At 39.7% G+C, this 13,482-nt stretch overlaps 1 protein-coding gene and 1 long non-coding RNA gene across 4 annotated transcripts in view; one reads left to right on the top strand and one right to left on the bottom strand.

The window, feature by feature from the left end:
* Nucleotides 1–13,482, bottom strand: part of LOC113023063 (calcium-dependent secretion activator 1) — a 359,245-nt gene that overhangs the window by 197,501 nt on the left and 148,262 nt on the right. For all 3 annotated transcript variants that reach the window (XM_080301445.1, XM_080301446.1, XM_026169137.2), the window contains exon 9: nucleotides 5,408–5,474. In XM_080301445.1, the coding sequence (XP_080157571.1) occupies nucleotides 5,408–5,474 (67 nt within the window). The remainder of the gene's footprint in view (nucleotides 1–5,407; nucleotides 5,475–13,482) is intronic.
* Nucleotides 1,117–1,491, top strand: LOC145428798 (uncharacterized). The gene is made up of 2 exons (XR_013909120.1): nucleotides 1,117–1,217; nucleotides 1,297–1,491. It is a non-coding gene; the product is annotated as an uncharacterized LOC145428798 (long non-coding RNA).

The following is a 13,482-nucleotide window of genomic DNA, read 5'->3' as shown; positions in this document are numbered from 1 at the left end:
TATTAAATATTAGGTCTCTCTCCTCCAAGTCTCTGTTAGTACATGACTTAATAATTGATCAACAAATTGATTTACTCTGCCTTACAGAAACCTGGTTGCAGCAGGATGATTATGTTAGTTTAAATGAATCAACACCCCTGAGTCACGCTAACTATTAGCATCCACAAATCAGAGGCCGAGGGGCGGTGTAGCAGCAATTTTTCACACCAGCTTGGTATTCAACCAAAGACCAAGACAGACTTTTAATTCATTTGAAAGCCTGATGCTTAGCCTCGTCCACCCCAGCTGTGAAACTCAGAAACCAGTCTTACTTGTTATCATCTATCGTCCACCTGGGCCTTACACAGAGTTTCTCTCTGATTTCTCAGACTTTTTATCTGATTTACTGCTCAGCTCAGATAAAATCATTATTGTGGGTGATTTTAACATCCATGTAGATGCTAAAAATGACAGCCTCAACATGGCATTTAATCTGTTATTAGACTCAATTGGTTTCTCTCAAAATGTAAAAGAACCCACCCACCACTTTAATCACACTCTAGATCTTGTTTTAACATATGGCATAGAAACTGAACATTTAACAGTGTTTCCTGAAAACCCTCTCCTGTCTGATCATTTCCTGATAACATTTACTTTTACAATAATTGATTACACAGCGGTGGAGAGTAGACTTTATCAAAGTAGATGTCTTTCTGAAAGCGCTGTAACTAAGTTTAAGAATATAATCCACCCACTGTTATCATCTTCAATGCCCTGTACCAACATAGAGCAGAGCAGCTATCTGAACGCTACCCCATGAAAGGTCAATTATTTTGTTACTAATTTTACCCACCTATGTCTCATTGCACTCTGAAATAAAAGCATAGTACAAATAAGCAATTAAAGTTAAAAAAAAGAAATCATTGAATCAGTTTATACACTAAAATGTATTCTAAAGTTTGACTCATCAAAGTAACCAACATTTGGCAGATATTACAGCTGAACACACCCGTGGCATTCTTTCTACATGTCATGACCCTGTGCCTTCTCGGCTGACTCTGTATGGCTACAAGTGTTTTTGTTGTGCTGCATCTCTCTCTCTCCCCTGCACTGCGCTCTACCGGGGCGGAGTCATGACGGCTCCAGCCTCTGGCTCGGACACCTGCAAGCAATCATCTCACTCACTTCTTAAGGCGGCTGCTGAGAGTGCTTCCTCGCTGGATTATTGTGTAACACTCGTCAGTGTCATCACTTATCTGAGCCGTTTTTCGAGTTTCTGTCGTGCCACTACTCACCTGCCTTTCCTCTCTGTGCCAGGATTCTCGCCAGCCTGAGGACCGCCGTTGGTGAGCTAAAGCCGGAGTCCGAGCTACCTGAGCTTCAGTGGATGTTGTACATAGCCCTCTTCTTCCCGTGCCTGTGCTTCCCAGAGACCCTCTTCCTGTGCCCCCTCACCTGTATATATTCGCACCTGGTGTCTGTGTGTGTAAATAAATCACGAACTTAAGTGACGGTCTGCCTCCGAGTCCCTCCTGAGCCTGACACTACAATAGAAATCAAATATTCTCCCATATCTGTTGCAGATGTTCCCATAAATGTGGACCTTGTAGGCTGCTTTGCTTTCACTCTTCTATCCAGTTCATCCCAAACCAGCTCGATGCGGTTTAAGTCTGGAGACTGTGCCGGACACTCCATGTTTTCAAGCTTACCTTCTTGTTCTTTTTTCCTGAGGGTAGTCCTGGTATAGCTTGGACTTATGTTTTGGGTCATTACCTTGCTGTAGGATGAACCCTTGACCAACTAGGCACATACCAGAGGGTACTGCATGGAACTGCAGAATGCTGTGGTAACCATTTTGGTTCAGGGTGCCTCTCACTCTGTACAAGTCACCAACTTGAACAGAGTGTACATTCCAACTTGTACATTCCACCAAAACTGCCCCTGACCATCACACTACCTCCTCCATGTTTGACAGTTGATGCCACTCACTGCGTAACCATCCTTTCACCCTACTCAACACAGTACAAAGATCCTGCGTGATGAACTGAGTAGTTCAAATTTCAATTCATCAGTCCATAATACCTTCTTGCACTCTTCAGTAGTCCAGTGGCGGTGTGTCATGGCCCAGACAACCCTCTTTGTCTTATTCTGACATTTTAGCAATGGCTTTCTTGCTGCAACTCATCCTGTCAAACCTGAAGCTTGAAGTCTTACTACTACCACTGCTTACTATGACCATTAACTCAAAAGCTGGAGAGGAAATGGTGAATCACAAATTTAAAAGATCATCATCTAGCCTGGTGAAATATTTTGCTGCTTTATAAAAAAAGCCCTCCATAAAGCCATAACATCTAACTACTCATCACTGATTGAAGAAAAACAAGAACAACCCCAGGTTTCTCTGTAGTGCGGCACTGTAGCCAGGCTGACAAAAAGTCAGAGCTCGTTTGAGCCACCCATTCCATTACCATTGACTAGTACCGACTTCACTAATTTCATCACAGATACAATTTGAACCATTAATGAAAAAATTACTCATAACTGTGTCACAGACATAATATTATATACAGCTGGTTTCAGTACCATCAATATTTATTTAGTCATTTTCTCCAATTGATCTTTCTAAATTAACTTCAGTAATTACTTACCCCAAGCCATCAGTGTGTCTTTTAGACCCCATTCCTACAAAACTGCTCAAAGAAGTCCTGCCATTAATTAATGCTTCCATCTTAAATATGATCAACCTATCTCTAATAATGTACCATGGGCCTTCAAGCTGGCAGTAGTTAAGCCCTTACTTAAAAAGCTATCTCTTGACCCAGCTTTCAGTCTCCAACCTTCCTTTTATCTCAAATATTCTTGAAAAAGTAGTTGTCAAACAGCTAACAGATCATCTGCAGAGGAATGGTTTATTTGAAGAGTTTCAGTCAGGTTTCAGAGCTCATCACAGCACAGAAACAGCGTTAGTGAAGGTTACAAATGATCTTCTTATGGCCTCTGACAGTGGACTCATCTCTGTGCTTGTCCTGCTAGACCTCAGTGCAGCATTCGATACTGTCGACCATAATATCCTATTAGAGCAGTTCGTGTAAATGGAGAGACCTCTTGAACCACTAAGGTCCAAAATGCTGCAGCAAGAGTCCTGACAGGAACTAGAAAGAGAGAGCAGATTTCTCCTGTTTTGGCTTCCTGTTAAATCCAGAATTCAAAATCCTGCTCCTCACATACAAGGTCTTAAATAATCAGGCCCCATCTTATCTTAATGACCTTGTAGTACCATATCACCCTATCAGAGCACTTCGCTCTCGCTCTGCAGGCCTACTTGTTGTTCCTAGAGTATTTAAAAGTAGAATGGGAGGCAGAGCCTTCAGTTTTCAGGCCCCTCTTCTGTGGAACCAGCTTCCAGTTTGGATTCAGGAGACAGACACTATCTCTACTTTCAAGATTAGGCTTCAAACTTTCCTTTTTGCTAAAGCATATAGTTAGGGCTGGACCAGGTGACCCTGAATCCTCCCTTAGTTATGCTGCAATAGACGTAGGCTGCCGGGGGATTCCCATGATGCATTGCGTTTTTCCTTTTCAGTCACCTTTCTCACTCAACATGTGCTAATAGATGTCTTAGTTGAATCACACTTTCCACAGCAGTCTTTATCCTGTCTTCCTTCTCTCATCCCAACCGGTCGCAGCAGATGGCCGTGCCTCCCAAGAGTCTGGTTCAGTTGGAGGTTTCTTCCTCTTGCCAAAGTGCTTCCTCATAATGGGTCATATGATGGTGGTCATATGGTCATATGTTGGGTTTTTCTCTGTATGTATTATTGTAGGGTCTACCTTACAATATAAAGCGCCTGGAGGCGACTGTTGTTGTGATTTGGCACTGTATAAATAAAACTGAATTCAAAAAGGATGGTACGGTTGACTGGTTAAAGACTTTGGTCAAGACCCCAGCCAGCTGGTGCCGCCATGATATCAGTTTCTGTACATTTGCTCAGCATTTACCTGACTAGACACTCATCCGCTGTGAGTGTGTTGGAGTAGCAGACAGATAGGTGTGATATGGGTCAACATCTATGAGGCTTAATTCCTCTGCCTATATTGTGCCCCATCACCAGACCTGAGTGCAGCCCTTTAGAATCTGTCATCTAGGTGTTCCAATTGGAGTAGGCCCATTTAAACAACCATAGTTACGGTGTCTGAGCAGAGTTCAGAGTTTGTATTTCCATCGTCTAGTCTGTGCTGTCTTGTTCAAAAAGGCCTCGCTCGCTCTCTCTCTCCTACATATGCACACACACACACACACACACACACACACACACACACACACACACTCTATTGAATGTGCACTCGCTCTCTCTCCCCTTTTCTCTCTCTCCTACATACGCACACACACACACAAACACACACACATGCGCACGTACACACACACACACACACACTGCACATTCTATTGACCAATATTTGTCACTTGCTATCTATTTAGCTGGGAGCAAGTGAGAGGCTTCAAGTTGGCGGCACTCCGGCTTTTTTAGCTGCGAGTGTTAGGCCAGATAGTGTTCACTCGACTTTGTCAATCGCTTGTCAACTTGTACCTCTGAGACATATCCTCTCTAACACACAAGAGACAGGCATCCGCCCAAAGCCCCCACCCCTCCTGCCTGCTGCCCACCTCCCAATGTAGAGCAACCAGGAAATGGCCGCTACCTCCTCTTTCCCTCAAACATACACCAACCCCCCACCTCCTGACAAAAGCCTGCTTGGCCTCTCCATCAATCGTCTGACAGCCGAGGGAAGACAGCTTGGCTGCATCTCTCTTTCTTGTAGCACACACAACATGTGGCCTGTGAAAATATTATTGTCATAAAGCAAAGCTTATGTTAAAGGCTGCTCGTGCTCCTCTGTTGGGTGCCATCAGGTTGTTGAGCTCAGAATTATATATATATATATATATATAATTTATTTTATTTTTTTGGCAAGCAGAGAAATTAGCTCCTGTTTTCTACTAAACAAAATGAACTTGCTGGTATAATTATTATATAATTTTTTATAACTTTTCATTCTCAAACAGGAAAAATTGTTCTTTGGAATCAGTAGCTAAATATATTCAATTAATGTAATTGATTATTATTAGAGCTGACAAAGGAGCAGCATAACTTCTATCTAAAAGTCAATATTCAAACAAACAGATTACACAATGCTACACTTCATTTATCTTAAAAAACCCTCTATCAGAGCTCAGTCTTGAAATTCTGCACTGACCTATATGCACAGGATTATACTACGAGTCCTTTGAATTAAGGTTACCATTTCTGATGAGTCCCCAGTCACTGGCACCTTTGTTGTTTTTATTTGTGCTTGTTCTCTTTTTCATTTGATTTCTTCTTTGACTTATCTTGTCGGAGCTAAATAAACCCAATGAACTGGCTGTACTTACCTGGACTAGCACGAAGAATCTTTTCTTCCATCTTTTCCATACATTTTTGCCAATGGCCCAAAGGTACCTGTGGGTAAAAACACTCTTAATTATTTCAAAGAAGACTTACATAGATTTCTCAGTGTGACCATCTTTTTTGCTTCTTTCTTCAATGCCATTATTCACAGCTAAAATTTCATGCACCAGCCTGAATCTGTATTAAGGACACATGGATCTTTATTCAAGAGCCTCTACTGACCTCTCCTGTCAAAATGTTTTTACTGCAGCCAGACACAGCATCCTTACAGTGCTTAAAATGACAGGTATTTGTCATAACAGAAAAACTGCAAATATAACTGATGGCACAAATAATGAAAATATTCCAGTTAATTGGATCTGTAAAACATCTCAGAGCCAGCATACAAAAGTCTGCAGAACAGCAAATTGACTGAGGATTAAGGATGCAAGAATGAAATCTTGGATTTTTGTCAAATCAAAAAGGGAATCTCATCTTAAATAAAATGCAAATATGATGTGGTCCCAATATTTTCTCATTTAGCTCATTTAGCTGGAGAAAGCTAAATAAGAATAAATCAAGTAAACAAATGAATTTCCAAGTAAAACTCGCTTTAATATGTGCGTCACACGTTGTAGATTAAACAATCATTCTGAACTCTTAATATGAAAATAAATAAATATGAGTAGAGACATGTTAAATAAGAACTTGAGACCTGCACCTGGTCTTCGCTGGCCCCACTTACACTGTCATGCATTATACTGGCTCGGTGAACCAGCGTTTTGAGTTTATTGTTATTATTTTCTAGTTTCTTCTGATTTTGTGTTAGTTCTTAGGTTTTGGTACTAGAGATGGCACGATACCACTTTTTTATGTCCGATACCGATATCATAAATTTGGATATCTGCCGATACCGATATGAATCCGATATAGTGTTTTTTAATCAACAAAACTGTTTTTTAAATATCTTGCTGCATTTTGTATAAGTTCATACTCAAGTTTAAAACAACAACTACACTAAAGCTATTCTGTTATACCTGTATGCAAAAAAAAAAAATTTCATAGTTCAGCAATACTGATCAATCTAATAAACTTAAACCTACACCATCCTCCCTATTCTGGTATTTTAAAGAGTACTTAGCATAAATATTAAGCAACCTAACTAATAGGGTTCCAACTCCCAGCAACAACAAAAATAAATAAATAAAAAATAGGGAACCACCCCTCACGCTCCACCTCATGATGCTTAATCGACGTAATCAACCTTAATTTGATGCAGTGTGAAAAAAATGCACAGAAATCAATTATTTTTCAAGAAATATTAAATAGATTCAACATCTTTCTTCAACAAAATTGCAGACTGCACAGATGGTACCTTCCCAAAGGAAAAAGTGCTATAGCTTACTAGGGTATATATATTAGACTTAATAGTCACTATATACAGTAATTGACTTCTATTCATTTTACATCAAATTAAAACTTTGGGTGTCAGATTCAGATAATTATTTATTAAAAGCTAGACATTTTAAACGAGAATAAGAAAGAAAAGTATGTCTTTGTGCCCCCTTTTCCCTGTCCATGCCCTATCGGCCCCCCTGGCTAAACTTTGCTAGATCCGCCCCTGCACAGTTACCAGCCGTCAGCTACGTAGAAAAAGATCCTGGTGTAGAAAGTAATATTAAATAAATTCTAACAGCTTATCAAGCTTAAACGTTCTGCTGTTGTTCAGCCGCTGGTTTCCTCTTTCTGGTGCAAAGTGGGCCAAAAACAAACAAGAGACACGGACTCGCGACAGAAAAGCCGATCAGCTGATCATTGATCAGTTTCATGATTGAAGTAGCAGCAAGAAGAGGCAGTCGCTCGTTAAGCTTAACGCAGGAATGCTTTACATTCAGAGATGGACTTACACACTTGCTTTACTTCTCTCGGGGATAACTTTGTCGGAGATGAAATGCCGGGTTGCTAGCGAAGCTCCACATGCTATCCAGACCACCGACAGGTCCCGCATGCCACAGCCGCTCTATCACGTGATGCATACTGCTCCGACGTGCTAACGTTCTGAGGTGAGTTACGGCCTGTTGCAAGTTTTGTGAGGTGCTTTCGTGATATTTAATGGATCGGATTACATTTTTTATTTTTCTCCGATATCGGATCCAGTAATTTAGGTCAGTATCGGACCGATACCGATACGTAATATCGGATCGGTCCATCTCTATTTGGTACTGACATTCAGTTTTTTATTATTCCTACCTGTGTTCTTCCCCTCCGTGCTCTGTTCGTGTCCCTGACTTTGCATTTGTAAAACAGTTTGAGTTTCCTGTTTTACTTTGTAGATCTGTCTGTGACTTAAATATGTTCAGCTTGTGTTTCCCCATCATCTTGCGATTAGGATCAGCTGTGCTTCCCTCCAGTGTGTCATTTCCTAATTACCTTGTGTGTGTATATATAGTGGCTGTAGGTCTGTGCTTATGGTTGGTTTGTCTGTGTTATTTGGTGTTACTTGGGCATCTCTCTGCTCCACATTCCCCATGTAACCTCCTTATAGTGATGGGCAGATGAAGCTTCATGAAGCACTGAAGCTTTTCATCCAATTGGTTCACCCCAGCACAAAGCTTCTTGAAGCTTCATTTGCTCTAGCAGGACACCTACTGGACGTAAAAATATTAGTTGGCATGAATTTGAAGAGTGTGGCATTTTGCACACAGCCTGTAAATGTCAACAACAAAAGGAGTGTGTAAAACATGTATATTGTAGTGATGCAGTATACTGTGTATATTTATACTGGCAGTATGGAAAATGATCATTTGGAAATGCTTGAAATGGAAATGATCATTTACTGTGAGGTGAGGTGTGGTTGGGGTGTGGACAGTGGTTGTGCTTTTGTAACGTTGAGGTGTGGACAGCTACACACTGAGTCCTCAATCACCATGCTGACCAGGTCTTCATCTATTGGAGATTGTTCTCCTGAGGAAAGACAATAAAGACAAAGCACAGATATAAATATCACACACGTAACTTATTACAGTTGTATAATATTGTTATATCATTTAGTAACATTACTGCATGCTATAGTATCATGGCATTTGATGGCTCACCTGGTCTTGCTCCACAATCGGTGTTCCCCTTATTCTCATGCAAAGCTCTGTAGTGCCTAAGCATGGATGAGGTGTTGTTGTTATATCTCAGCTCCCTGGCACATAGCAAACACTTCACCTTGTACACAAGTAACGACAGCTTAACATAAATTGTATTGCACCATCAGTATTATGAAAATACATCTTCTGTAGAAATTTGCATACCTTGTTGGGAGGAATAAGATCAAAATGTTCCCACACAGGGGAGGACATCCTCCTCTTCTTAGCTGGCTCCATTCTCTCCTGACTTTCTCTCCTCACTCTCATAAACCTCCAAACTGTCTCCAAACTCTCACTAACCGCAACTCTCCATCAAACACCCACATTTTAAATGAAGTCTGAGGGGTTTATATCGCTGTCATATCTCGCGGCAAAGTTCGAACCACTTCATGAACCAGTCACGTGGTACAGCCGGGCAGCGAGGCTTCGGACGTCATCATTTTCAGCTCCTCCCATAAATGAAGCAAGCCTCGATACGCGCATCGTGGAAACGCCCCTCAATTACTCGACACAAGCTTCGAAGCCTCGATACAGAACGTCACATCACTACCTCCTTATGTTTTCCCCTATGTGTAGTGATGGCCAAATGAAGCTTTCTGAAGCATTGAAGCTTGTATTGAAAAACGGTTCATTACTCGAAGCTTTTCAACACAGTCCTCTCTGGTGACATCTGGTGGCCAAAACCATTAAGAGCAGCTTGAATCCACAAAATAAAACCAACCGCTTCATTAAAATTGCCCACGCTAGTGGGATTCTGTCTGGCCGCCATTGTGTTGCTTTGAACGTGTATTTTTTGGTGGCTAAAAAAATGTGGTTTATTTGTTTAATAAATAATTTTGACCAGTAAACATGTTCAAACATGCACCATGGTGTGGTCTTTCTTTGCTTGTGACTTCTTGATGTTGGTAAATACAATAATTGAAAAATACCACGTTACATATAATATACATATGATAATGTACAACACATTATGGAGTATGCTTCTGCTGTGAGGTCCTGCCTCCATGCACTTGTGCAATTAACAGGGTTTTAATAGTTTTGCAATTTTCATTAGTTTTTATTTTTATTTAGTTTTGACTTCAGATTTTCAATTTTATATCAGTTTTAATTAGTTTTTACCAATTGTTTGCTAGTTTAGTTTAGTTTTTATTTTTTTGAAAATCCTTAGTTTCAGTTTAGTTTTGATTAGTTTCAGTTATAGTTTTAGTTGTGTTTGCAATAATTAAGTGTAACAAAATCCCAGTTTCATCATATCAGTCATGCTCCTCTGCTTATCCTTGGGTATGTTGCTATTCCAGCTACCATACCCTGCACCCTGCACAGGTCGCCTGTCTGTCGCAGGGCTAACACGCAGAGACAGACAACTCACATTCCCACCTATGGGTTCTTTAAATAAATAAATAAAGGCAGATGAACAACCATTGATACCAGGCAACTATAAAATTTATATCTTGGCCCCAATGAGACTATTAACTCTTGCAGCACCGGGTGTTCCTAATTTTGGTTCAAGTGAATTGATAAACTTTTTTTTTCAACATTATGTTTATTAAAGTTTTACATATATACATATATAAAGTACATACACAAACAAATTTACACAATAAACGAAACACAAGGTACATTCAATGAAAGCACTTGAGTCCATGAGACCTCTGACAGATTTTAAAGAATAATTTTCAGATTGCAGCATATGGTTGTGGTCCTGTACAGGGAATAGCTAGGCTGTCCCTGTCTCACACAGTAAACCAGATAGATCTTTATTCCCAATATACTGGATGTAGCGCCCCCAAATTTTCTGGAAAATTTCTTGTTTATCTTTTAGAGTATATGTAATTTTCTCTAATGGTAAACATAAAGACAATTCTTTGAACCAATGTGAAATACTTGGTTTGCCAAGACTCCTCCACGTTAGAGCTATCACTCTCTTTGCTTGTAGTATTCCCATGTTTATGAAGATTTTTTCAAAATGATCTATGTTACACCCTACAGGATATAATCCCAGTAGGAAAAGTTTGGGATCCATCACAAGTTTAATTGACAAAATCTCCTTTATCATTGCTCCAACCTCTTCCCAAAACTCCTTTATTTTTGGACATGACCATAAACAGTGGAGCAATGTGCCCTTATCTTCTTCACATCTATTACAGATATCAGGAATCTGCATATTAAATTTGTTAAGTTTTTCTGGTGTTATGTACACTCTCATCAACCAATTAAATTGTAGCAATTTTAGACGTGTGTTCCCTGTCTGTGTTTGGGCTAGCTTACATGCTCTACTCCATTGTTCCACTGTCAAGTCCTCCTGTAAGTCATACCTCCAAGCTTCAAGCTTAGCAGCAGATGAATCAGGAGAGGATGTCATCATCAAGTTATATAATTCAGATATCATCCCTCTACCACTGGGGTTTTTGGTTAGGATTTTCTCTAATGTGGACAGCGGGGGAATATGTGTAAAATCATTATGATAAGACCTGATAAAACTCCTAAACTGTAGGTATTTGAAAAAGTGCTTTCGGGGAATATTAAATTTAGAGATTAGTTGTTCAAAACTTAAAAGTCTTCCATCACCCCCGAAAGCATCCTTCACCAGTCCCAGCCCCGAGTCTATGGAACGCCAGGACTGCCATAATGAATTAATTAAATACACCATTAAATAATTAATTAAATGTGGCAATAATTAATTAAAATTGGAATTAATTAATTAAATAAATAGTTATGACACATGTAATTAATTAATTATTGACACATTTAATTAATTATTTATGTATTTCACATTTTAATTAATTATTGACACATTTAATTAATTATTTATGTATTTCACATTTTAATTAATTATTGACACATTTAATTAATTATTGACACATTTAATTAATTATTTAATGATATATTTATTTATTTCATTTTGGCAGTCCTGGCGCCTGGCTCTCATCATGAAATAATTTTATCTGTCAGCCTCACCCATCAAACTCAGGGGGCGGGGTTAACGCTGATCGAGTCAAAACCATTGCTTTGGCCTGGTGGCCATTGTTTCTAGCACACAACAACCGGCATGTGGAAGCTAACAGAACTGAGCTTTGAAAAACCCTGTTTGTGTGTTACCAAATACCGTTTTAATATTTTTTTTAGCCGAGAATGTAGTGGTTTAATCTTCATGTGTCTGGTCGGTTTGTCAAGATACAGCCTCTTTGCAAAAGTGTTTCGATGATTTCGGAGATGTCTGCCCAGTCTCACGGCAAAGCGTGGGATAGACCTGCTCGCCTCGCAAGCAATCCCACCGACAAAGCGCGGGCCCCGGTACACAGCTGTAGTAACCCCCGCTGACTTCTTTTACTGAGGTTATATTTATCGGTGTTTTATTTCCTGATGTTCTTATGTGTCCTACGTGTTTCAGTCGCCAATTCTGAATTATAACTAACATTAAAAACATGTTTAAGGAGGAGAGAGAGCAAATAAATCTGTTTAACATCTGATCTTTGGGTTTTTGTTCAGTAATCAGCGTGACCTGTGTATAAACACATAAAAGAGATAACGTTGGTGTTTCCGTCATGTAGTAACTGCTGGCTTTAACTGTACAAAGGTTGTTCGACACTATGAAACACATACAGACTTCATGATGTTCGGCTAATATTTTTATTGTGAATATTAATCATGCTGACCTCGCTCTGTACACCACGCAGCGAGGTCAGCATATCCACGATATCCTCAGCTCCATGAGTTAACACAAAGTTTCCCAGCTGACTATCTAACTGCCAACTATTCCAGAGACGTGAAAATATACAGCATAAAGAAAAGTGTAAGAGACTCAGCAGCAGATTAGAATAACAGTTATACATTTAATAAATCACCAAATGAATCCAAGAAACGAGCAAACCTGTTCCGACAATTTGAATTTGTATTCCCTCAGCTGCAGACTCGCTGCTGTTTAAATGTTTGAAAAGGAAGATTAGATATAAAAAACGTCAAACATAGATTCAGTCTGCCTTCACATTTGATATGAGGCCAGCACGTATAGTGGCCTCAGCAGGCTATTACTGAAATACACGTGCTATATCATAAACTATGATATAAACAGGGAGGTCCTATTAACATGTTTAGTTTTAAAGGACACCTTCCTGCCTTTAGTCTCATTCATGAGCAGTATTAGTTTTCTTCTAACATCCAGAAGTCTGCACAATGTGTTTCATAGTTTGTAACAAGCCTTTGACAGGTAAACATAACATGACCGAAAAAGCAAAAAAAAAGAAAAAAAAAGAGAGAGAGTGTTGAGATAAGAAGAGAAAATGCTCTCAATTATGGAGACAGACAAATGGTTCATTTATGTTTGATGTGTGTTTATTCCTCCCTAAATATCGTCGGTGAAGTTCGCCATGCATGTCAGATTTTCCTGCGCATTTTTATACCTCTGCCAACAGAGAGAGAAAAAAATCACATTCTAACAGACAGCTGGTGCTTAGAATACAGTTGAATAACTATTAAAAAACAGATGATATTTAGATGATAGTTCAGTCTAACACATGTGCCAGTGAACCATTAAACGTCTGTGAAACTATGCAGTTATGAAACGTAACTTTAACCTCAGCCAAACCGATTTGCTCAGTTGTAAATAAAACAGCGAAGTAAACGTGACCCGACAGACAGAACCTGAGTGAATGAAGTCCAGCGTTTAACCACTGAGAGCTAAAACTCAGCTGAGGTTTCAAAGCTGTGTGCCGGTGATTGGACATCAGCCGCTGATGAAGCTGGTTCGCCTATAAAGTGCTCTGTAAGGAAACGAGCTCCAGCAGCTCTGCGCTCGGGGAAAACACTATATTTACTTATCTTGTGCAGAAAAATGCGCTGACATTGCTTTATATCGAGCACCGGCTGCCAAGTTAAACTGAGACTATCACCAGGTAACGTAGGCGTGTTTCTTGAATTAGCAGCAGGTGTTAAACAGCTGACAGATG

This window comes from Astatotilapia calliptera, chromosome 5, assembly GCF_964374335.1.
Source record: "Astatotilapia calliptera chromosome 5, fAstCal68.1, whole genome shotgun sequence".
Lineage (NCBI taxonomy): Eukaryota > Metazoa > Chordata > Actinopteri > Cichliformes > Cichlidae > Astatotilapia > Astatotilapia calliptera.
This window is presented reverse-complemented; position numbering and strand designations above follow the sequence as displayed.